The sequence below is a fragment of the Pelobates fuscus genome, chromosome 7 (genome assembly GCF_036172605.1).
Source record: "Pelobates fuscus isolate aPelFus1 chromosome 7, aPelFus1.pri, whole genome shotgun sequence".
NCBI lineage: Eukaryota > Metazoa > Chordata > Amphibia > Anura > Pelobatidae > Pelobates > Pelobates fuscus.
Genome location: NC_086323.1, coordinates 162073116 through 162098997, shown reverse-complemented (window position 1 = coordinate 162098997; position 25882 = coordinate 162073116). Strand labels below are relative to the sequence as shown.

General features: G+C 39.0%; 1 protein-coding gene across 2 annotated transcripts in view; it reads left to right on the top strand.

Annotated features, from left to right (window-relative positions):
• The window catches only part of ABHD6 (abhydrolase domain containing 6, acylglycerol lipase), a 73903-nt gene extending 50736 nt beyond the window's left edge, over positions 1-23167 (top strand). For both annotated transcript variants that reach the window (XM_063427563.1, XM_063427562.1), the window contains exons 2-9: positions 8602-8741; positions 13016-13172; positions 13887-14000; positions 17383-17515; positions 18184-18332; positions 20406-20460; positions 21024-21124; positions 21204-23167. In XM_063427563.1, coding sequence (XP_063283633.1) covers positions 8623-8741; positions 13016-13172; positions 13887-14000; positions 17383-17515; positions 18184-18332; positions 20406-20460; positions 21024-21124; positions 21204-21380 — 1005 coding nt within the window. In that variant the 5' untranslated portion in view covers positions 8602-8622 and the 3' untranslated portion in view covers positions 21381-23167. The remainder of the gene's footprint in view (positions 1-8601; positions 8742-13015; positions 13173-13886; positions 14001-17382; positions 17516-18183; positions 18333-20405; positions 20461-21023; positions 21125-21203) is intronic.
• The last annotated feature ends 2715 nt before the right edge of the window (positions 23168-25882 follow it).

Genomic DNA, 25882 nt, shown 5'->3' with positions numbered 1-25882 from the left:
ATTCTATATACTCACTATCACTATGATTAAAACAAACATGGCTAACATATGTTATTGTAAATAATTGACCCATATGAGTGCGGAATGGTACAGTCCTCTTCTCCCCCCCAAGTGAATTGCAATATCGTGTTAGGAGAAATCAGGAAGTGTCAGACCTCTGCAATGTGGGTTCTGCAGTGCTGAAACTGAACAGCTCTGCAGCTTTATATATTCTCCATACTAAGTCCTGCACTATGGTGGTCATAATCTGATGCCCAGCACAATGTTGTGCAGTCTTGTTTAGCCTACACACTCTATATTCTGCAATAAGTGTGTTAAGCCCAGGCTTGCCAGATCCAGCAGGACACACATAACATCTACATGATGCAGGACATTTCATGAAAAGTGCTTCTCTCTTTGACAACTTACCTGTGTCCATCAGTCGCCTCCTGCACTGCAGGGTTTAGGTCAGTGGTGCTAATGGGATCTCCATGCAGGAGCTTCCAAGATCTCGAGAAGGAGGCGCTTGGAAGACCACAGTTTAGTTGTCAAATTGTGTGCAAACAGCTTGACTACTTGCAATGGGAGGGTGCGAGGGCACTCTGTGGCATAGCAAATGTGGGCAGGGGAGGGGACAAATGTCACTGGGTGCTACAAAGCCAGCTATGTTAGGAAGTATTTACTCCTTCCTGCTTTCACTCTGCATGTGGAATAGTTTCCAAGCAATGGGTGCCGGCATATTACTTGGCCTCGCTGCCTGAAAACTGGATCACAAGCAAAGTGGAAGCAGTACGGGGTACATGCTTTCCCATCACTAGATACCAAGGGCCCTGGCATCATCTCCTCCTCCCACCAGTGCCCATACAGCAGAGTGGTACAAAGAATAACAACTACCCGTCACTCCTGGCATAACTAACAGAACTGAAGGCTGCTGGGCTCATAACCTCATATGTGTGTATGGACCAGTGGGTGTTTGTATTGACCAGTGAGAGCGGACATTTGTATGGGCCAGTGTGTGTTACTGCTTATATAGGTTTACTGTGTTCGTGTATGTCAGTATGGATCAGTGTGTGCCAGTGTGTGTTAATGATTATAGGTTAATGTGTGTGTCAGTGTATGTTAATATGTATGCATTAGTGATTGTGTATCATTGTGTTTGTATGGGTTTCTGTGTGATTGCCAGTGTGAGCACCAGTTTGTGTTAAGGATGTATGTGTATGATTTTGTGTGTGCCAGTGAACATGTGTATGTATATCTGAGAGCATGGGTGTATGGGTCAATGAAACTATGTCATTGAGCGTCAGTGAGTGTGTTAAAGAATGCTCTGTTCCTCTAAAAAAAAAAAAAATATATATATATATATATATATATATACATACATACATACATACATACACTCTATTTCTTTAAAATGTAATCGTTTTAATTTATGTGATTTCCGTTAGTAGTATGCGTGTATGTATGTATGTATGTATGTATGTGTGTGTGTATATATATATATATATATATATATATATATATATATATATATATATATACCGTATTTTTCGCTCCATAAGACGCACCACATCATAAGACGCACCTAGTTTTTAGAGGAAGAAACCCAGAAAAAAATATTCTGAACAGACTGTCCCAGTTTCTTACTATGGGACAGTTTGTTCAGAATATTTTTTTTCTCCCCTGTCCCATAGTGTTCTCTCCTCCCCCTCCCATAGTCTTCTCCCCCACCTCCTATAGTCTTCTCCCCCCCCTCCCATAATCTTCTCCCCCCCTCCCATAATCTTCTCCCCCCTCCCATAATCTTCTCCCACCCCTCCCATAATCTTCTCCCCCCCCCCCATAATCTTCTCCCACACTCCCATAGTCTCCCCCCTCCCATAGTGTTCTCTCCTCTCCCATACTGTCCCCCCTCCCCTCCCCTTGTCCCATAATTACTTACCTGTCTTGTAGCGTGGGCTGGCCTTACAGCGCGCACCGCGGTACTGGAACATCAATTTCAGGTTCCGGTTTCCGGTGGGACTGAAAGGAAGTGTGCACACTGAGTTCGCACTTCCTTTCAGTCCCGCCGGAAACTGGAACCTGAAATTTAAGTTCCTGTACCGCGGTGCGCGCGGTGAAGCCGGCTCACGCTACAATACAGGTAAGTAAAGCTTTATATTCGCTCCATAAGACGCACAGACATTTCCCCTCACTTTTGAGGGGAAAAAAAGTGCGTCTTATGGAGCGAAAAATACGGTATATAAAAAACATGCGGGGATGGTTGCACTCACCTAAACATGCTTAAATGGGGTGCTGCTGGGGGCCATATTATACAAAAACAATACACAAGGTCCAGCTCTCTGCAGTACAAGGCTAAATAGGGACCTGAGATGAGGAACCTGTAACAGGGAGGGGTGCAAAACCAAGGAGTTGGCTAGACTCCCAAATATATATATACATGGAGAATGGTTGCACTCACCTGAACATGCTTAAATGGGGTGCTGCTGGGGGCCATATTATACAATAAACAATACACAAGATCCAGCGCACTCTCCTATCTACTAAACAGCAACTTCAATGTTGACAGATTTTATTAGTTTTTAAAAAATTTTTTTAAAAACACCTAATCTAGGCAAAAAAATAATGGGGATTTAGTTACATTATATGATCATACATTGCATAAGCCTACCACAACGTCAATGTACCCCATCTTTGGAGGTCCTACTCTCACAGTCTAATGTCTGCTCTTATGAGATTAACCCACTTACTTGGGAAAAAATTCCATCTGAGGCTCTCTGCAGTACAAGGCTAAATAGGGACCTAAGATGAGTATACAGGGAGTGCAGAATTATTAGGCAAGTTGTATTTTTGAGGATTAATTTTATTATTGAACAACAACCATGTTCTCAATGAACCCAAAAAACTCATTAATATCAAAGCTGAATATTTTTGGAAGTAGTTTTTAGTTTGTTTTTAGTTATAGCTATTTTAGGGGGATATCTGTGTGTGCAGGTGACTATTACTGTGCATAATTATTAGGCAACTTAACAAAAAACAAATATATACCCATTTCAATTATTTATTTTTACCAGTGAAACCAATATAACATCTCAACATTCACAAATATACATTTCTGACATTCAAAAACATAACAAAAACAAATCAGTGACCAATATAGCCACCTTTCTTTGCAAGGACACTCAAAAGCCTGCCATCCATGGATTCTGTCAGTGTTTTGATCTGTTCACCATCAACATTGCGTGCAGCAGCAACCACAGCCTCCCAGACACTGTTCAGAGAGGTGTACTGTTTTCCCTCCTTGTAAATCTCACAATTGATGATGGACCACAGGTTCTCAATGGGGTTCAGATCAGGTGAACAAGGAGGCCATGTCATTAGATTTTCTTCTTTTATACCCTTTCTTGCCAGCCACGCTGTGGAGTACTTGGACGCGTGTGATGGAGCATTGTCCTGCATGAAAATCATGTTTTTTCTTGAAGGATGCAGACTTCTTCCTGTGCCACTGCTTGAAGAAGGTGTCTTCCAGAAACTGGCAGTAGGACTGGGAGTTGAGCCTGACTCCATCCTCAACCCGAAAAGGCCCCACAAGCTCATCTTTGATGATACCAGCCCAAACCAGTACTCCACCTCCACCTTGCTGGCGTCTGAGTCGGACTGGAGCTCTCTTCCCTTTACCAATCCAGCCACGGGCCCATCCATCTGGCCCATCAAGACTCACTCTCATTTCATCAGTCCATAAAACCTTAGAAAAATCAGTCTTGAGATATTTCTTGGCCCAGTCTTAACGTTTCAGCTTGTGTGTCTTGTTCAGTGGTGGTCGTCTTTCAGCCTTTCTTACCTTGGCCATGTCTCTGAGTATTGCACACCTTGTGCTTTTGGGCACTCCAGTGATGTTGCAGCTCTGAAATATGGCCAAACTGGTGGCTAGTGGCATCTTGGCAGCTGCACACTTGACTTTTCTCAGTTCATGGGCAGTTATTTTGCGCCTTGGTTTCTCCACACGCTTCTTGCGACCCTGTTGACTATTTTGAATGAAACGCTTGATTGTTCGATGATCACGCTTCAGAAGCTTTGCAATTTTAAGAGTGCTGCATCCCTCTGCAAGATATCTCACTATTTTTGACTTTTCTGAGCCTGTCAAGTCCTTCTTTTGACCCATTTTGCCAAAGGAAAGGAAGTTGCCTAATAATTATGCACACCTGATATAGGGTGTTGATGTCATTAGACCACACCCCTTCTCATTACAGAGATGCACATCACCTAATATGCTTAATTGGTAGTAGGCTTTCGAGCCTATACAGCTTGGAGTAAGACAACATGCATAAAGAGGATGATGTGGTCAAAATACTCATTTGCCTAATAATTCTGCACTCCCTGTATGTGTATATTATATATTACTATATTATTACTGGTATTTATAAAGCGCCAACATATTCCACAGTTCTGTACAATTCAGGAAAATGACAGTACAATATAAACAGACCAAGACAAAAGGTAAAAAAGGCCCTCCCCGTGAGTTGAGATCTCGCCATTGAAGCTCGTTTATACAGAGTGTTTTCCTAGATAGTCTATATAAGCTTACAATCTAAAGGTTAAACTGAGCAGTTTTGACAAAAGGTAGCAAGGGGGATTTGGAGTTTATGGCCAGGGAGAATTAAAAGGATAATTGCAGCCTCTGATAACCTGTAAAGGGAATGATGAGGTAGCTGAGTGTTATGTCAAACATCTGAGAAAGCCTGCTATCAAATTAGAAGGAACTATGGTGGGCAGGTAGTACTTAGTGGGAATGAAGTGGCTTTGTTTCTGTTGGCAGGTTTATGGAATTATGAGAGAGAGACACAGAGAGACACAGAGAGACACAGAGAGACACAGAGAGACACAGAGAGACACAGAGAGACACAGAGAGACACAGAGAGACACAGAGAGACACAGAGAGACACAGAGAGACACAGAGAGAGACACGGCTATTTGATGGAATTTACTGCTAGGAGGTGCAAAGAATGGAGGGGTTGGGTAACACAAACATTTGTTGTATACAATTGAAATATTTGCCAACTAATACATTCACTGAAAATAACAATGACAAACTGCATGTACAGAAATATAGAGGTAAACTACAGATACTAATGGAAACATAGTTGTATACCATATATAGTTATAGTAAGTAAGTAATACTATGGTAATAAAGGATGAATAAATCAGGTGGAGTATCTCCCAAGCTTAGTCAGGACCTTTGCACAAAGTTGCAAAACAAGGTGGAAATGAAGTGGCTTTGTTTTGATTAGCTAGTTTGTGGAATGATATATGTATATTAAGCATAATATATAATGCACGTCATAAGGGTGCACAATGCATTACGTTAGGGTGTGTATCCTTGAGAAAATTAACTTGCCCACTTCACTTAAAAATACTAATTTAACAAAAAGGTGTAAAATGCACATTCTTGTTCTGGTGATAACAAGGTGTATACAGAGCATTTGTTCAAAACATCGCAAACTAGTACAAACTTACACAGGAGTGATCACAGAGACCTAAACAAGGGGAAGGGTGGACAGTTTGGCCCTGGGCACACTTGGCACACGTACCTACCAACATTTCAAATGTACAAAGAGGGACATTTTAATTATAGGGGTGTGGGTGAAGCCAGTGGCGGGCTGTACTGGGAAACTTTAGGTAATATCTCTATGTGGAACGTTCAGCGTCTCCATGCAAAGCGTGGAGACGCATTGTGCAGCACTGACACAGAGGAAGCACCTCGAGTGGTCATCTTAATGACTGCCACTAGAGTTGTTCCTAGGCAGCAATGTAAACACTGCCTTTTTTCTCTGAAAGAGTAGTGTTTACATTAAAAAGCCATTAAGGACATACTATACACACCAGCACTAATACATTAAGCTGTAGTTGTTCTGGTGACTATAATGTCCCATTAAAGACACATTGTGAGTATTATTACTGTGGAGCTCTGTTATACACTCAGACACACCAAAAATAAGGAGCTTCTAGAAAATAGGGATATTAGGATAGAAAAACAGAACTGCTGGGATTGGTCCCAAAATAGGGACTGTTCCTTCTAAATAGGGACACTTTGGAGGAAAGTCCTCCACATGCCTATGATGCACTTACATTAAAAGAATTGTGTATATGCATAATACACTAAGAAATCTCATACACCTATATAAAATGTAAGAAGAACTTTGCATTCTTTAGGGATATTCAATAAACTTTAAATTGCAGGTCAAAGTTTTGGCCATAATTGCTGTAGCTTGTTTATTTGGATGCATGTATCTGTCACAGCCCGGCCTGTAGGAGTTCAGCAAGCTGTATTTCCATGTCTCCTCCTACTTTGTTTATTGGGGTACAGCAGGGTTTCCCCCCCTAAGTTACTGGCTGTTTCTCCACCTTTTGTGAACATGTTGCTGCATTGTATACTGGAGGCATATTGTGGGGAAATGAAGGAAGGACATGACCCTAATTTACGTGGGTGTTCTGGGGCCATAACAAAGTGGGTGCTGTCATGAAAAATATTCATGAGTGTACCTGCTTACTTGTAATATAAAGTGAAATTTCAAATTTAGGATCGAAATAGTCCTACAGGAAAAATGTTCAAAAATAGTCAGCTATATTTCTGTTAAGCGACTCTGGTCTTAAATTTGAAATTCACAATTTCACTTTGAACTCTCAGTTAAATAAAATTGACTATTTTTAAGTTGGTGATTTGTGAATCACTTTTCTTTTCTTTTTTTGACTTAAAATTTTAAGGGAAGTCAACCTACCTGTCTGTCTGTCTGTCTGTCAGGGAGATGTTTGTCATTTTTCTGACCGTTTATGAAAGGGCCTTTTCTAATTGAGGCACCAACTTGAGACACATAAAGCACTTTGAGTGTGTGGAGAGTCCCCCCCCCCCCCCCCTACTTATTTTTATGATCCAAAAAAAATAAGGCACTGGGTTAAAGGGGAGGTAATAAATATATAATGATGTGTCACATTGAACTAAGGACACCTCCAGGAGGCATTACTAGGGAGTTAGAAATTAGAGTGCAGATATATCACACTTAACCACAGTCATATCTACATCTGATTCTCAAATGGCAATTAACTGGGGGGGCAGTGGGTGATCCTGAGACTTTAATAACTGGACGTATTGAAAAGGCAGATGATAAAAATGTGTGTATATTTATATAATGCATATTTATATACAGAAATGGACTTGACTACTAGAGTATCCCGTGCTAAATACTGTACATATACATTTGACCACACAGAAAGGGCTATGTGATTCTCTCACATTCTTCAGTTAATAACAGGCCACTTATCGTCTCACAATCTCGGTATGAGCAAAGGTGAGTTATTTGCAAGGTCAAAGTTTGCTGCCTGCAGAGAGTATAATATAGTGCAGCAATATATGGACAGTGAGCAGAATTATCCCACTGGAACGATACTCATTATTTAATGTGTTGGATGAGCATCTATTAATAGCATTGCAGCCGTCTACAGTAAGTTTACCAGGTCTCAGACTATGTAGAAAGTGTGTCCTTTCACCCAAGGGTGCTCTAAAATTGTTTATTTTTGTTTTTTCCCTTTAGTTTTGTGGTCTTAGATCTTTAATTTTCTTTTCTTTTTAGTTAGTTGTGACCTGTCCTTGCAGGAAACCTTATTTTCTCATCTTTGATTATGTGATCTCTTAAAACGTTCTGACAGTACAATGAGTCGGCAAGGTCCTACATTTACACTGATTTAGCAAATATTGCAGAGACTGCGTGCTTAGGAAAAACGTCTGCTGTCAGCACTAAACACTAATACCTTGTATTAGCCGGTATCATCTGTAGTCTGGACTCCTCAACGTAAGCAACTTCATTGTTTGCTGCAGATTCAGTCTTAACTTCTTTAAACTGAAGTGTGAAAAGTCAGGTATCCAAAGTGTATTAGACAAAAATAGCTGAATTTAAAAAATACTTATGTTTTCAGTTAATCTATGTTGGCTTCAAATTTGAAATTAATTTTTAATCTTTTTTTTGAATTTCTGACAATTTACATTGTGAATACCCTTGACTATGTTAATCCCTCTTTTCCAGTGGATATTCTTTGGGAGGCTATTTAATACCTTCAATACTGTACAAAGCTTTCTAACATTATCATGCTTTGTCATTTGCAGGGTTAGTCACTAAATCCAAATTTTGTTTTATGTGTGTGTGTGTGTGCGCGCACGCACACATTGACTAAACAAACCTCATGTTCAGAGGCTTGAGTGGCAAGATACATTTTCACCACTAGTGCCATGTAACCTAGGTACACATCTGATCATATTTTTCAGGTATAAGACTCACCAGAATATAATGCACCTATATATATCTTAACTTAAAAGAAAGACAACCAGTACAGTCATTATGGTAAACTTAGGGGGATGTAGTATATCATTGTACAGTGGCTGTATGTGCGTGTGTGGGAATTTGTATATATATATAATGCAGTTTTTTGTTTTTTTTTCTTTTTCAAAACTGCATCCTATAGTCCAAAAAAATGATCTATTTTTCTAGGGAGACTCTGTTGCAGCTTAAAATCTTTGTAGCACACTAATATTTGATAGACAAACATTACCCTAATGATATCCTTCTATCTTGACAGACAGACCCAAACTGAACAAACATGGATCTCGATATTGTGAATATGTTCCTGATTGCAGGTGGTACACTTCTGATCCCAATTCTGGCCTTCACTGCATCCTTTCTCGTATGGCCGGCTGCTCTGATTAACATCTATTACTGGTAAGACATTGAAGTTTTGTTAAAAAAAGAAAGAAAAAAAATCTTTTAAATTCAGCATTCATAGTACTTAAACCTTTTTTGTTTTCAGCCCGTTTACCTTTGTTCTAAAGATCATGCCAGGTAAAATATCCAGCCCTTGCCTCACATCAATAGTAGTCTATTTAGTGGTTCTATCTCTATTACAGGACAGTTAATTTGAAAGCCAATCCTTTCATTAACTGAATAGAATTGCATTTTTCACTAACATTGCATCGGTAAGCAAGGGAGCTCAGTGACCTTGACGCCCAGCATTCTAATCCTAGTCACAGTTTGCTTGCTGATTTATAGACATTCAAAACGGTAGAGGTCCCCACTTTGTAACAGCTGATTTAAAAGGTTGGGCAATAGTTTTCTGATTGTCTACGTTTGATATTAAAGATATCAGGCATGTAAGTTTCAAGTCAGGTATACATCAGAGTACACACTGGTAAGGTCTTGAGATAACCCGACATAGATTGATAATAACAGTGGAACAATTTTCACTATGGAATTTTGTTGTTCGGTAGGTGGAATCAGTATGGCCCTCAACTGTCCCAATTTCATTAGTGACATTCCAATTTCAGGCTCTGATCCTCCGATCTTACCTTCAGGAGTGAAACCATTTTCAGAAGGTTAAACCCTGAAGTCATACACATAGCGCCCAACAATTCCGCATTCTGGTTTCCTTCCTTTGGCCGCCTTTATTGCCCAGAAGGTTTGCCTGGGTGATAGCACCAGAGAGCACCAGCTATTCATTGCGAGTAATAGTACATACTGTTACATACTATTACTCGCAAGTAGTGGCCAGTGATAGTTGGCTTTCGTTCTCTGTCAATATTAGTAAAGAGGCTTTTAAAATATTGATTTAGTTATTGAGTAATGCATGGATAGCCAAAAGGTAGCACTCCATTTTTAGTAGAACTACAATTCCCATACCCGTATACTCCTTGCGGATATGCTTTTGGCATGGATCCAAAGGCAAAAATGGCATAAGAGGGGGGCATTTTAACTCTCCTGCAGGAGGTAACTGGTGCCCAGTGCAACTCAGGTACGTTTTTAAACCATTAGCAGCTATTTACTGTGGGAGGATGCCAGGGCACTTCTGACACCATAACCACTTGCCGTGTTCCTTTAATAACACAAAATGTTTCGTTTTCTTCAGTAAATGAAATATACTGTGCTACTCCTAACATTTACTCATTTATTTAGTGACTCGTACATTAAATAATACAAAGAAATATGAAGATGACGTACACTGTGATGATGATTTTTACTTTATTGAGTGCTTTAAAAAATTAAAGGGACACTATAGTCACCGGAACCACTTTAGCTTCATGTAGTGGTTCTGGTGTCTGTTGCCTATCCCTGCAGGCTGAGCACTGTAAACACTGCCTTTTCAGATAAAAGACAGTGTTTACATTGCTGCCTAGGAATACCGCTAATGGCAGTCACTCAGACAGTGTACTCGGCATGGAGGTGCTAAATGTTTGACATTTGAGGAAATGCTGATTGGGGCAGCATGACATTTCCTGTAGGAAAGCATTGGATTGAGATCATCAAGACTGATTTCAGCCATAAACTCACCTTTCCCATTCAATCGAAGGGGAGCTAGTCACCTAAATAGTTAAACACTATAGTGTCAGGAATGTATATTTGTATTCCTGACACTATAGTGTTTATTTAAATTGACACTATAGTCACCCAGACCACTTCAGCTCAATGAAGTGGTCTGGGTGCCAGGTCCCCCAGGTTTTAACCCTTCAGATGTAAACATAGCAGATTCAGAGAAACTGCTATGTTTACATTGCAGGGTTAATGCAGCCTCTACTGGTTGTCTTCCTGACAGCCGTTAGAGGAGCTTCTGCGAAACTGAATGCGAAAATCGCATTCAGCCTGGAGAACGTCCATAGGAAAGCATTGAGAAATGCGCATTCCGCTTCACTCGGGAGCTGACATCGACAGGGCAGGAGAGGTCACCAGCGCCGAGGGAGCTGGATTAAAGTAAGTAGCTGAAGGGGCTTTAACTCATTCAGTGCCAAGGGAGGTGGGCCCTAAGGGTTATATAGTGTCAGGAAAACGAGTTTATTTTCCGGACACTATAGTAATCCTTTAACTGTTCCTGTGATCATTTCTATAAAGCAACACTTAGATAACTATGTTTTTTAGTCATTTGACTTTTTGCATTCCTTTTACTTCAAATTGTATCTTACCCTTCTGGTTTAACAGGTCAGTTAGGTGATTAGGATGTGAAACTGATTTGATCTTAGGTCGGTCTAACCTTAGAGGTTTGCGTTGACCTGGCTGGTGAGCGTACACTTTGAAGGCCGTTTTAGTGGAACTAAAAGCAAATTGCTATTTAAATCTGCATTAAAGAATGGGATAGTATCAGGTATTTTTTTTTTCTTTTTTCTTTTTTTTTTTATTCTAATTAAATAATTGATGTATAAATGTGCAGCTGCAGTTTGTATGACGCTTAACTGTTTTATTAACAAAACAGTGTCTAGTAGGAGACATATCTGGGCTACTCCCTAGACCCACAAGTCCAGGCAGTCTACATACCTGCCACTGGCATCTTCGTTTCTCTCACTTTTCAATCTGGTAAAGCCTGTTGACAGGAGGTGCTGCAGCAGATTTGGCCTCCCCAGGTCGAGAATAGAAGCCCCACACCTGTATAGATGCAAGCTTATAAAGGCATGGAAACAATGCATGTGATATTATAATGACCGTATACATAATTTGTGACCAGTTCTCTTTGTTCTGTGGATTACCTTGAAGTGGAGCTGTTCTTCACTGGCCATGCTTGAGAGCATTCTTCTATTTTTACATGGTCTACAATAACCAAGGTGCCACTAGGACATTTGGTGAAGGCCTCATAAGCAGCCTACACCTGGGGATCGGAAGAGATGGACGTGCTCCTGTTTTGGGACTGTGGTTTCAGTTTAGACATAATGTTGCTGGTAAATCAGTTTTGTCGGGCAAGATTTCAGTATCCAAACTACAGAAGCATATGAACTTCCAAAGCACGTGTGAGCAGGACTGGAAAATAACTCGTTACTCACTCAATTATGTTTCCCATGTTCTACTACAGTAATAAAACGTACTTTTATATATTTGGAAACTGATCCCTTCTGCTATGTAAAAAGAAAGTATTTAGAATATAACAAAGTGCTTTCACTGAGGCTCAATAATGAGGAACAGATCACACAAGGCTAATTTGCAGAAACTTATCAGGAATTACATTTCAATTGTAAGCCCTTCAGCCAAGGATGCATCCTGCATAAAATAAGGCAGGCTACAGTAACATGACAGAATGAATTGATACATTAAACATAAAGAAGCCTTGATCAGAGGAAGTGGGCATAACTTGGAGCAGGAGAGCAGAAGACTTGTGGGCTAATGCAATTTGACAGAAAAAGTAGTAGATACGTGGAACAGCTCCCAGTGGAAGTTTTACAATCTGACACAAAAATGAATCGAAGAATGCATAAACTGTGCATAAGGGTATATGAAAAAAAAAAATCTGTAAATAAGTTTTTATATTAAACAACCTAGACCAGAAAAAATGGTCCTTATCTGGAATCTGGTATATATTACATAAGTGTAATTATTACGTTGATGCTATATTTAAACCTTGATTTTTGTTAAAGGGACACTATAGTCACCTGAACAACTTTAGCTTAATGAAGCAGTTTTGGTGTACAGAACATGCCCCTGCAGCCTCACTGCTCAATCCTCTGCCATTTAGGAGTTAATCCCTTTGTTTATGAACCCTAGTCACACCTCCCTGCATGTGACTTGCACAGCCTTCCATAAACACTTCCTGTAAAGAGAGCCCTATTTAGGCTTTCTTTATTGCAAGTTCTGTTTAATTAAGATTTTCTTATCCCCTGCTATGTTAATAGCTTGCTAGACCCTGCAAGAGCCTCCTGTATGTGATTAAAGTTCAATTTAGAGATTGGGATACAATTATTTAAGGTAAATTACATCTGTTTGAAAGTGAAACCAGTTTTTTTTTTCATGCAGGCTATGTCAATCATAGCCAGGGGGGGTGTGGCTAGGGCTGCATAAACAGAAACAAAGTGATTTAACTCCTAAATGACAGTGAATTGAGCAGTGAAATTGCAGGGGAATGATCTATACACTAAAACTGCTTTATTAAGCTAAAGTAATTTAGGTGACTATAGTGTTCCTTTAAATGATGCTCACACACCTACTAATTATGCTGCACCTTAATTATCTGGTATGTTTCATCGCAGGTACTGGCGACGGACGCTGGGTATGCAGGTTAAATATGCCAACTATGGAAATTATACATTTTGTTACATTACCAGAGGGAGACCAGGCCCCAAACCTTCTTTATTAATGTTACATGGATTCTCTGCCCATAAAGACATGTGGCTGTCTGTAGTTAAGGTAAGGGTTAAATGAACAGTAAACATTGTAAATGTAACTTCATTAGTAAATGAAATATATGTAATATGATGCCCCCTAGTGGTGATTGCTCTGTTATTTTATGGATCATACATGTAACATCTTAAAAACCACATCATATAGTCTTTAATGCCAGAGACTTACCAAGAGAATTTGCACCCAGTCAGCATTGTGTGTTGGAGCCTATATCACTATCAGGGATTATAAAATTTTTGTGCGTGTGTTTCTGCACCCCTTTGCCCCCTAGTGTTATTCCCGATGCCCTCGTAGTCCCCAAGTGCGAACTGATACCTCCAACCTGCCTGAACTAACATGCTTGGCCACTGCACTTATTATCTGGTTCGTGATTAGCTACATGTCATAACAGATTTCAAGAATTCGGTCCAAATTCTGGCGTACTGCTGTTGGTAAAGAAATTAATCTCTGAACCTAGAATTCATGTTGTAATGAAAGACCCTATATATGTTGTAGTGACCCAGTTCCCATCATTGAAGAAGTTCTATTCATGAACTCATTAGGTCAGAGAAGACAGATGGATTAATTATTTGGAAAGATTTTTGTGGGAAACACTGAACAGGGTTCAGAATATTGAAGGAAACAAATCATGATGTGGTTTTCTACTTGGAAGGCCTATGACAATCCTGAAGTCAATATTTTTGTTTGTTGAAATGCTGAAACATTTTCCGATTTTTGCAGTTCCTACCTAAGCACCTTCACCTGGTGTGCGTGGACATGCCTGGTCATGAGGGAACTACTCGGTCTGCTTTGGATGACTACACGGCCAATGAACAAGTTAAAAGAATACACCAGGTATTTGTAAAACTGGTTTAAAAAGAAACAGCTTGATTTTATTTGGATAAACATTTATATTATAGAATGATTTCATGAGCTGTTCAAACGTTTATATGTTGCTTATGGTTCTGGAAAATTGGTTCCTGATCAGAGCTGTGGTGCTTTGGTGGCCAGGAGTTAAGAGTTCAATAGTTATATGCAGGAAATTATAATTGCTGTGTAAAAAAAACAAAAAAACAAAAAAAAACTTTTTGGAACAAAGGAGGAATTTTTTTCTATTTTATATATGTTAATGCTTAAAGGGACACTCCAGGCACCCAGACCACTTCTGCTCATTGGAGTGGTCTGGGTGCCAACTCCCACTACCCTTAACCCTGCAAGTGTAATTATTGCAGTTTTTCATAAACTGCAATAATTACATTGCAGGGTTAACTCCACCTCTAGTGGCTGTCTACTAGACAGCCACTAGAGGTCACTTCCTGGGTTCTAGCACAGGAAACCTGTGCTAGAGCGTCGCTGGACGTCCTCACGCTGTGTGAGGACCTCCAGCGTCGCTCAAAACCCCATAGGAAAGCATTGAAATGATTTTAAATGCTTTCCTATGGGGAGACGTAATGCGCATGCGCGGCATTTCCGCGCATGCGCATTACGTCACCTAGGCCGAGATCAGTCTCGCCCACCGGCCGACGCAATCACTGAGAGGAGCGTCACGGAGGCGAAGACAGCGGCGAGGGACATCGCCGCTGTCCCAGGTAAGTGACTGAAGGGGTTTTCACCCCTTCAGTAACCGGGGATTGGGGGGTGGGAGGGAGAGGGTCCCTCCAGTGCCAGAAAAACGGATTGTTTTTCTGGCACTGGAGTTTCCCTTTAAAGGGGAAATGTCCTTCCTGGAATTTTAATATTATCTTTATATGGTACTTACACCCTATACTTAAAGGGATTCTATAGTGTTAGGAATACACATTTGTATTCCTAACACTATAGTGCCCTTTGGTCCCCTCCTACCTCGGCACTGGGTCGGCACTCTGCCTCCTCTGATGTCATTAGACTGTGTGGGGAGAGGGTGAATGTGCAAGTGTGGCTAGCGTCGCGGGCGCCTTAGGCCCTCCCCATAGTAAAGCATTTATTCAATCCTATACTATCAGGGTTTCACTGATGCTGGATGTCCTCATGCAGAGCAAAACACCATCCAGCGTCATTTAGGTGACCTTGAGTCCATTTGGATCCACAAAGTGCCTCTGTCTGACAGCCTCTAGAGGCAGTCTTAGTCCTGCAAGTAATCATTGCAGTTGCTCAAAAACTGCAATCATTTACATTTCAGGACTAACTGGGACAGGAAGACTGCACCAATACCACTTCAATGAGATTAAGTGGTCTGGGTGACTGTAGTGTCCCTTTAACAAACATATATAGTTGTCAGTTGTGAGAAATTCAGTTTAAATTTTAGGTCAACAAAATTTTTGATCATTGTTTAAAAAAACAAACTGTCCTGTTAGTAAAGGAGAAATAGAAAGAATGTTGCATATTTATAATTGTGTAATTTCCAGAGGAGTTTCCCTTTAATTGTATTAACATTGTTTCTAGTAATCTTGTCACTTTATTTGATACAGAACATTTGATCCCTGTAGCTTCTTGCAACTTGTTGCCACCCACGGGGATAAGCAGTATATACCATATCCATAAACCCATTCCTCTAAGATATATCCATGTAAAACCATAGGAGCTTATACTAAAAGCACTTCAATAGATTGCTGCAGCTGCTAACACACATCTCACACTCTGAATGTTGCCAGGGCATCCTAAATCTTTGGAGATTAAAATCTCATGTTCTCTATAAAATGATTACATCCCATCTGGTTCATCTTTGCACTCTGACTGAAGAACAAAAAGCTTATATAAAATTGTGATTATAATGACATTTACATATGCAGCTGGCTTGATGGAGGTGTTACTGAATGTTATATATATACATACATATATATACCATTTCTGTGTTTTCTTTCTTCCAGTGCTATGTGCATCCATAGTTTTTAGATATATGTTGTCTTCTTTCTTAATTTTCTGTTACTAAAATAATCACTTAATATACTTAAAACATAATCAGATTTCCTCTGTATTGAACATGGTTTGTTGTATTTTAATTGATGTTTAAAACTATTAAAATACAACATCATGGCCTATAAACTAAGCCTCTGAATAGGTAAAAGAGATATCACTTTCATGGTTATTTACGAACGTGAGAAGTTAAAGGACCAGTTTGAGCACCATAACAACTTAATTGAAACTAAGTTGTATGAGAAACTTGAAACTACAGATAGATAAATGAGAATTCACAAGTGAGATATTCATAAATTAGCCATTATGCCAAATACATACAATTTACTACAAAATAGCCAAATACGTGTGAGGGAAGAAGGGTGGAGGGTGGGTAGGGTGGTTGAAAAGAAGGGAAAGTGGTGGAGAAGCATATTAAGAACACTTGAGCTTTATTAGTGAGAGTGCTGACTCCAGGGGACTAACAACCACCGACACATCAAAGGTGGCCAATCAAAGGATTGCAGGAGTGTAGAGAGGAGGGGCGATTCCAGAAAACGCCCCTCCAAAGAATATTATAGGATTAAAATAATTTAGACACACAATGGCAAGGCTTGGAATTTTAAGTCTTGTGCAACTACTCAGGCTTTAAAAGATACTCACCATTGCAAGCCTGGAGAGCACATTGCACACTCAGTAGAAGTGAATTTCTACCTGCCAGGACACCTTTTTTTCATTGCAGAGTGGAAACTTTGAACCCTGGTATATTGTATCCCTTATCTTGCGATATTTAGCACAGGGTCCGACATATTATCTCATAAAAACTTCAACAAAAATAGATACATAAAATAAATGTCCCTGCTTATGGGTATTTGTATAAACGTTATTATCAATACAGCTTAACAGTAATGGCAACAAAATGAAAACTCATGTCTGTATTTGAGCATAATTCCCATACAATTAAGGACAATATTTGTAAAATATGGAGAAAATAATGCAGTTCTTTTTCATGTATTTGTGCCTGGAGGTTTTTTGCTTAGTTTCATGTTTTCAACTTTCTGTTGTGCCTGTGTAGTTTCTGTTGTGACTATGTAAAGTGATGGGCTTCTGTTCCTGGTATCTTAGAATATTAATTGGCTTCCCAAGCGTTGTAATGTGATTTGGTATCTGGGGTCAGTCCACAGCATGTATGAAGCTGAGGCTGAAAAAAACAAGCGCTTCAGCTCTGGAAAGGAATTATAACGAAAAAACATGAACTAAGGATATAAATTAAATGGAGTGTTCATATTTACAATAAATGTATATTTATGTTTTTAGATTTACATAATTATTGCCATTTTCCTTTTTTTATTTTTTTAAACCTCAGTTTGTAGAAAGTATCAATCTGAATAAGAAACCATTCCATCTCGTGGGCACTTCGATGGGTGGAAATGTGGCTGGTGTTTATGCTGCTCAATATCCAGCTGATATCTGCTATCTGTCTCTGATATGCCCTGCTGGTAAGCATTGTTATCCACTGTTATATGCTAATGCTGAATATATTATAGGGTTACTAAAAGCACCATGGCCTCTTCAGTAATTTGAAGTTGTCATCACCTCTGCTGCTGGATGTAACTCCACCTCTGGCAGCATCACAAGAGTTCCAGGCTGGCTAATGTCAATTCTGTGCATATTAAGCAGAAGCTGGATGCCTGTCACATCCAGCCTTATAGGAGACCAGGTGCCGGGTTGGACCAGGTAAGGGGGCAGACTATTACAAAACGGTTTGCCCCATTAGCAGGAAATGGGGCCACAGTACTCCTGGGATCATAACCACGATGGTGGTCTGTAGTGGTTGGCATTCTTGGAGTAACCCTTCAACTCTTTTCATTGAACAAACTGGCTATGAATAGGTGAAATGGATTATTTCATTTTCTTGCTCACTTTGAGGGAGGTATGGGCATTGTTTGTGTTTTGATTTATTTGTTTTTCCTGTCATCGAGTGGCTGGTTAACCCCTTAAGGACACATGATGGAAATATTCCGTCATGATTCCCTTTTTATTCCAGAAGTTGTGTCCTTAAGGGGTTAAACTAAGTCAATGAAAAATGATTTACAGACAGACCTTACTGTGGTTCAAGAACACTATTGTATTCATATTGCTTTCTTATTCTGATTCTAATCTATAGGCCTTCAATATCCAAATGATAGTAAATTCCTGAAACAACTGAAAGAATCAGGCGATCCACAGAAAATCTCTCTCATTCCATCAACGGCAGAAGAAATGGGGGAAATGCTGAAGCTCTGCTCCTACGTGCGATTTAAAATTCCACGGCAGGTAAGACACAGGTAGTCATTTAGGATAGATTAGAGTAGGATTCATTTGCTTTTTCATATCAGCGTGACAATGTTATCACTTGCAGTGCTATTGATTTTGGTCAAAATAAAGACATTGTTTATTTGGAGAATGTTTCCAATGTAACTATTCTGACCTAAAATCTAATATGTACTTTTAATTCTCAGCAATTCCCACTTGTGAATAATCTTGTTTGTGTTTCACAGCCTGCTTCATCATTAATACAATGTTTAAATGTTTCAAAACAATCAAGACCTTAACTTCTTTATTTAAAGGGACTCTCCAGTGCCAGGAAACAAATCCGTTAAACAGAGATCAACAGAGGAATTGTTGTGATTTCATTAAATAAATTGCTATTTATCTACATGAAAAATAGATCCATTTATTATTGACTCAAGAGGTCAAAACTGTACAGTCCACAGTTAGTTGTTGGTCTTTGGTGCTTTGGTTTAAATACCTTTTTTTTTTTTTTTTTTATAAACAGTACTTTATTGCTAAGGCTGCCTGCAGTAGTACACAATGAAATATAGAAATGAGATTTCATATGCAGCAGTGTGTTCTGGGAGAATTACAGAAATATGATTCTTCAGAATTGCTGCGCCCAATATATATTTCCCAGATTTTGAATTCAGGAAACAAAACTTGATTTTAACCCCTTAAGGACCAAACTTCTGGAATAAAAGGGAATCATGACATGTCACACATGTCATGTGTCCTTAAGGGGTTAAAGGGTTAATGAGCAATATGTAGGCATACTTCAGGTCACCCCTTTTTGGAATGATAGAGGACTGTAAAATGTTACTGTACACAGCAGATAAGTGGTATGCTTGTTCAATTTAGAGTACCTGACAGATTTGTTAAAGGAACACTAATGTTAAAAATATATTTAATTGTTACATCTAATCTGCTCCTTTCTTCATTGAGATTAAAAGAAATTACAGAAAGCAGACTGTTTCTTTGATCACTTACCTCCATTCTGCGTAAGCACAACACCCGCTACGGCTGTAGCCTTCCGCGTCCCTTGATAGTCTTCCAGGGGGACACAACGGATACAATACACAATCCTCAAGGAGCCGCGTCGACTCACAAAACCTGGGCCTTCCACTTGATTCGCTTGGTCCACCCAAACAGGTTGCAGCGCCCACGGGTTCTCATGGCTGGAACCCAGCAAACACTCCAGAGTTTGTGCCTAGTCTGTCCACTTAGGATTCTTATGCCACAGTCACGACCTGAACCCTAGCTGGAATAAGTCAGGATAGCCCATCTAAAAAAAAAAAAACAGTTTAACATTCCATTACTACATGTAGCATAGTCAATACACACATGCCTGGATCAGCCCGACTGTCTATTGTCCATATACCACCCCTGCCCCCACCTCCACGCCTTAGGGTAATGTGACAACGCTTTTATATAAAAACCACAGTCTGATATGGGTATGCTTACCACTGCTTTCTTCTGCCTTAAATTCTCTATACGTCTTTGTCTCTTGATTGTGCCAAATTCATGTCTCACTGTGCAAAAATAAAGATAAAAAAAAAAAAACTATTACAGAAAGCAACTGTAATATCAGTTGATATCAGCAAATCTAATGGCTAGTGTAGGACTCACCTTTTGGGGCTTGCCTTGACGTGGCAGGTGAGCTTATATTCAAATGACCATTGGAATAAAACTAAAGAGCCTCCATTTTGTTTAAATGTATATGGGGATTTAGGCCAGAGTGCAGGTAACGTTCTCTTTGTTTTTACTATGTATTTTGAGCTGTTGGATACTAAGCTACTGCTGCTGTAAACGTGGTGCTTTATCTTTGTAAACAACTAATTTACCTGTAATCCTAAATTGAAAGTAGAATAAGTGTACTTGATATAACTGAAGTTTGTTTTGTTTTGACTGCAAAAGCAACACAAAACTTTGAAACAAAGTGTTCATAGAAATGTATGCCTTACTTTGCATCATATATACCTCTTTGTACCAAATGTGCAGTATTTTATATTGATAAATAATCTTTATCTTCTCTATGGTAAACTGTATTGTTCTACTTCAACTGTATTTCTACAGGTTTTGCAGGGCCTTGTCGATGTACGCATTCCTCACAATGAATTTTACAGAAAACGTAAGTTAAGATATATGAGATATCATAAAGAATTAAAAAAAAAAAAAAGATACATGATAAACTGGAAGTAATACATAGGATAATATATGTAGTCCAGGAAGTACAGTATTGGGTTTCCAATGTACAACACAAACAGCTTAAATCAATATTTTAATATGGGTATGAATAATAGATGAGACTATTTGACATTGATTTAACAGAATATGGATGCATTTTAACATATATCGTAAACTGTTCTATGAACCAACAAAGTGTTTGTTGTGGATTATACTGGTTTATTTATTACATTTTTGTGTTTTCTAGTGCAACATGCATTTTCTGAAACCGGTATACTTGTTGTTAACAAAACCTGCATAAAGTAGACCTAGTCATTTGAGAAATACTGTGTTCTCTTTTTTTATAAGTATTTTTTATTTTTAGTATAGCAACCTTTGCATTTTAAAGGTTTGTGTCAAAAAAGTTTAAATACAACGATCTGCTAAAATCTTATCTTATATCCCATACGCACATTTTCTGATTAATATACCATGCAGTGTATTTTCTAATACATTTTACTCTTTCAGTGTTTTTAGACATAGTCAGGGAGAATTCACGTTACAGTCTACATGAGCACATGGCTAAAATCAAAGCTCCTACCCAAATAATATGGGGCAAGCAGGATCAGGTAAGGATCTTCACCCTTCTGATACTGTATTATGTCAGAGAGGAACCAGTAAATATACTTTGTTTCAACTTTAATTCAGGTGCTGGATGTTTCCGGAGCTGATGTTTTGTCTAGTTCGATACCTGGAAGCCAGGTGGAAATACTAGAAAACTGTGGACACTCAGTGGTTATGGAGAGACCCAGAAAAACTGCTAAACTAATAGTGGACTTCTCATCATCGTTGAAAGACGGGGAGAACCACAAAAAGCAAGATTAATATTCAGGATGCCGAGGGTACTGCAGTTCTTTGGAAACTCTGAGATCCTCAAGGAAATTGTAGAACATTTAGGAATGCCATTTAGTTCCTAGTGGACATAATGATCGCTAGAATGTTTGACTGAGCTACAAAAAGGCCCAATGGGCAAAGTTTCATGGACACTGATCATAAAGGCCACGAGTGGTCTTTGGCAAATATATGGCCGAGTAACCAATACTCACTCAAAGTAAAGTATATTGCTCAGCTCACAGGAGTCTGTTCATGACGCAGACATGTATGCCTCCATAGGCAGCTATGATCAAAACCTTGTGATTATCGACTCACAATCTTGTGTACGACACTAAATATTAGATATCTGTTCTGCCTGTTGATGGAAACACACAAAACATTCGGGAAAAAACTGTTATATTAAATGCCAGTAGTGGGAAGGGGGTATATTAGATAATAACTTGTAGGTGTAGCCAGTTATAAATTTACTGTTGGAAAATTAAGCAAAGAACTATAGGAGCGACTGCAGGAGTATGTAAAATATCACTGGACATTTGCACATACGTGTAAAATAAGTGCCAGAAAAAAACAAAACTCTTTGACAACTGTAGCATTGCTGAAAAAAAAATATCTCACAGATGGATGGGGTTCATTTAAAATGTTGTCAATAGATTTAGAAAAAGTCACCTTAGATAAATGTACAACACAGGAATTTAACGCCATATCTTATTGATTTTTAATGTGTTCAAAATTGCTACAATTTTGAAAAATTGCATATTTTCACTCCATATATGTATTTACATTCCAATCGGCACCAGAACCAGCATACCCTGTAGAACGCTGGGTAAGTGCAGCGGGAAAGATTAGGGTACTTTATAAAAATGGTAGAAGTATGTGTACTGATGGAAGCTGGCCATACTGCAGTATGTCATATAAGTGAAGTGTCTAGGGTGTCTGTAGAGTATAGAGCCTTTATTCACACTTTTCCCCTTTGGTGTCATTATGATGTTATTGTGATTTTCTGTTGGCTGCTAAAAGAACTACAGGGTTATTCAATAAAGTGTGAACCACTTGGAATTCAATGTGAATTTCAAATTTAGACCAAAATAGCTGATCTGGGAAAAGCTTGGGCTTTACGAATTTTTCCGATTTGGCTTTTCTGGTTTAAAATATTAAATTCATTTAGAATTTCTGACACTTCATACTTTAGTAATTACTGCCTGTATGTTGACAAACTGTATCAAGGACCAGGTCTAAATGACATTGATGCATTATAAGCAGTGATATGTGTATCATATTCCCACCTGGAAAAAAAGTCACTCAGTAGCTCTTTAACAAATGCAACTTGTTGTATGCAATGAATGTTTGCAAAATGGTTTTTTAGTAATTCTAAATGTACTACACCAAGTACTGTAATTCTTTATAAAACCTCTGAGATCACTGGCAAAAAAAAGTCTAGACATGCAATAGCTCTTCAACTCTTAGCCGTCCAAGTTAAAAAAAAAAAAAAAAAATGAAATCAAGATGAACTGTTCCATAATGTGCAGACAATACCGACCAATTGATTTGTATCTGAATTATAGATGGAGCTGTTGTATTGGCTATACTAAGCTGCAGTGTTTGAAATATGCACAACATACTGTGAAATCAAATAAGGATAAGCCTGATAATTTTGCTTCCTGATGCACAGCATGCCAAACTTTATACTTCTTATATAAAATGAGGTTATTTGTCATTTATTTAATTTATTTACTTGTTAAAATTGTGTTAAACCACTAGATGTCTATGTAGAGCTCATTCTGGGAAAGCAGCGAGGTCCTCTGATTTATTGTGTCACATAAACGCAATGGCTTAATTGATATCTATATATATATATATATATATATATATATATATATATATTTATATTTATATTATGTCAAGATGTGCCAGTTGATCCACTTGAGGCAGTAGTCCTGTCAACAGTCAGATCTTGAGGTGGCTGCAAAAACCCTGGGTGCAGTGTGGCCCATTGTTGTGCCTTTAGATGGATAGATTCATTACTTGAGTGACACCTGTACACCACCTATGGTGGCCATGTTTTTATTGTCGAACCAATTGTGAAAAAAATACTGGTATGTATTACTCAAGATACGATACTTGTAGTACTATCTTATCCAGTTCTGCAGTTACAAGCATGCAACGTTCTTAAAATGCAACCAAAATGTGATGCCAGGTGAAATAAAACACATAAAATCCTCTGTGATCATATTTCTGGAGATAATATACTTGTGAGGCTGAGATTAAACAGAAGCCTCTCTTACTAAAACAGTATGTAGGCCTTCCTGAGCCAGTGTATATTGTCTAAACTCACAATTGAACACAGTCATTACTCGGGCAAAGCAAAGGTTAAAAAAAATAAAATAATAATTCTCACCAAAACTCACTATAGTTTTTTGTGGCAACATTGTCTATGGTATTCAGCCATTTTTGTAAACCAAACCAAACCAAAAAGTTCCCTGTTCACAAACTGTAGTGAGCACCCTAAAATAACAGAGTACCACTGTAATACTTCCCTGGCATCCTCCACTGTAATACTGCCCTGGCATCCTCCACTGTAATACTGCATTGGCATCCTCCCGGGGAAGTAGTCAATCTTTTTGAGAATAGTTTGACAACTTACCTGTTGTCTGCTGGATGCCATTTGCCGCATTCTCTGCCTACAGAACATCTTTGCACTGAACTAAGCCCGGCAGTGCAGGATTTGGCTCCTGGGCTGAGAACACTTCAATGACAGTCTTAGCCAGTGAACTACTCCTGAACAGCAGGGTTTAGCTTAATGGAGATTATAGAAGTTCCATGCAGCTCCATACAGGAGGAGGCAACCGGGGCTCGGTGGACCCCAGGTAAGTTGTCTACTTATCCTACTAGGGCTTCAAGACACTCCAGGCAACATAACCTCTACAGCGGGCTGTTGTAGTTATGGTGCTTGGAGTGTTGACAACCATCATGGGAGTCGTAGTTCTAAACCCCCCTTACCACCATGGATTGGAGCTTGAGCTCCTTAAAGATGGACACCTTTAAAGCTGCAAAAATGAGGAGGGGTAAATAATCTGCTCCTAAACAGGCACAGCAATGGTCACTCTGCATGCGTAGTACTGCTCCCAGCTGAAATAATTAATTGTGAAAACTGCAAAAATGTAAATGTAGGTTTCTATATTTTTTTTGGAAACCTCCAAACACCATAACTACTTCAGCATACTGTAGTGGTAATGCTGCTAGGAATGCCCTTGCACCACACCAATATAAGTAGTTAAACTGTTTGCTAATAAATTAACTTCTTACCTGGGGTTCGTTTCCAGCCAGAAGCTCATTCTAGAACCTTCTGTAAGTTCTTCTGAGCTACGCCCAGCTCATTGACCGAGAGCATCATTTGATGGCATGGCACCGCCATGCAGCTCTCATTAAAGAAACGAGTGGTACTCAGCAGACCTCAGGAAGAAGTCAAATGGTTAGAAAACTGTTAGAGTGTGCAGTGCAGTGTGCTGTAGTGTTTATGGTGCTTGGAGTATTCCCTTAATTTTACACTTTTTGTGTTGAATGGAAATACCAAACTTACTTTACTATTCATGTCAGCAAAAAGGGATGGTTATTTCTGGAAATGTTATCTTCACAGATTGATTGTTTTTCCTTTAATAATTTGTATATGGATGTTATTGATAAATTAAAAGATTTCTCAAACCTCTTCACGGTCCTTTTGTATATATTTCTTTTTTTCTACAACCAAGAATTGTAATTATTTTCTATCCAGCCGAGTCATGAATCTATCCCTGGAGTTTTATAGAGGTTGATTCCTTGCATCCAACTATTTTAATTAGACTATATATGTATCGTGCTTTTTACATACTTTTCTATAGTTTTTTCACTTTACAAACAAAATATCTGCAGGGTTATTCACTTAACCAGGAATTCTGAAGAACTGACATGGAATTTTTCAACCAAAATATTCAACTATGAAAATAATTATTAAACTGAACTATTTTTACAGCTCATCCATTAAATTATCTGGTCAGTAAGGCTCTTCTGGCTAATTTGTGGTGGCACATTAACAGCACATTGTTGCTAGACCACCAGGGCAAATGTGGGACTACAAAAATGATAGGGGATGGGATGGTGAAATGGAAAAATATGGAGGGAGTAAAAATGGAGGAATTGTCAGGGTAGATGAAATTGAGAGATATGATAAGGGGAGTACAGTTCGGATCAGAATATCATTCCGATGAATGAAGCTCCGATCCTATTTGTGCCGCGGCTGCATCTTGCAGCCGCTTAGTAGATAACTCCCTATCTACCAAAAGGCAGAAAGACCTAAATTGGTCTTTCAGCCATATTTACTAATACTAAGTAAAAATTACTCCGTATTAGTAAATTCTGACCCTACTCGTTATATCGCGAGTAGGGGCATGTCTGCTAAACAGTGAGCAGCGAACGGCGGCTCTCTGTTACAACCTCTTCCCCAAGAAAAAACCCTAGTA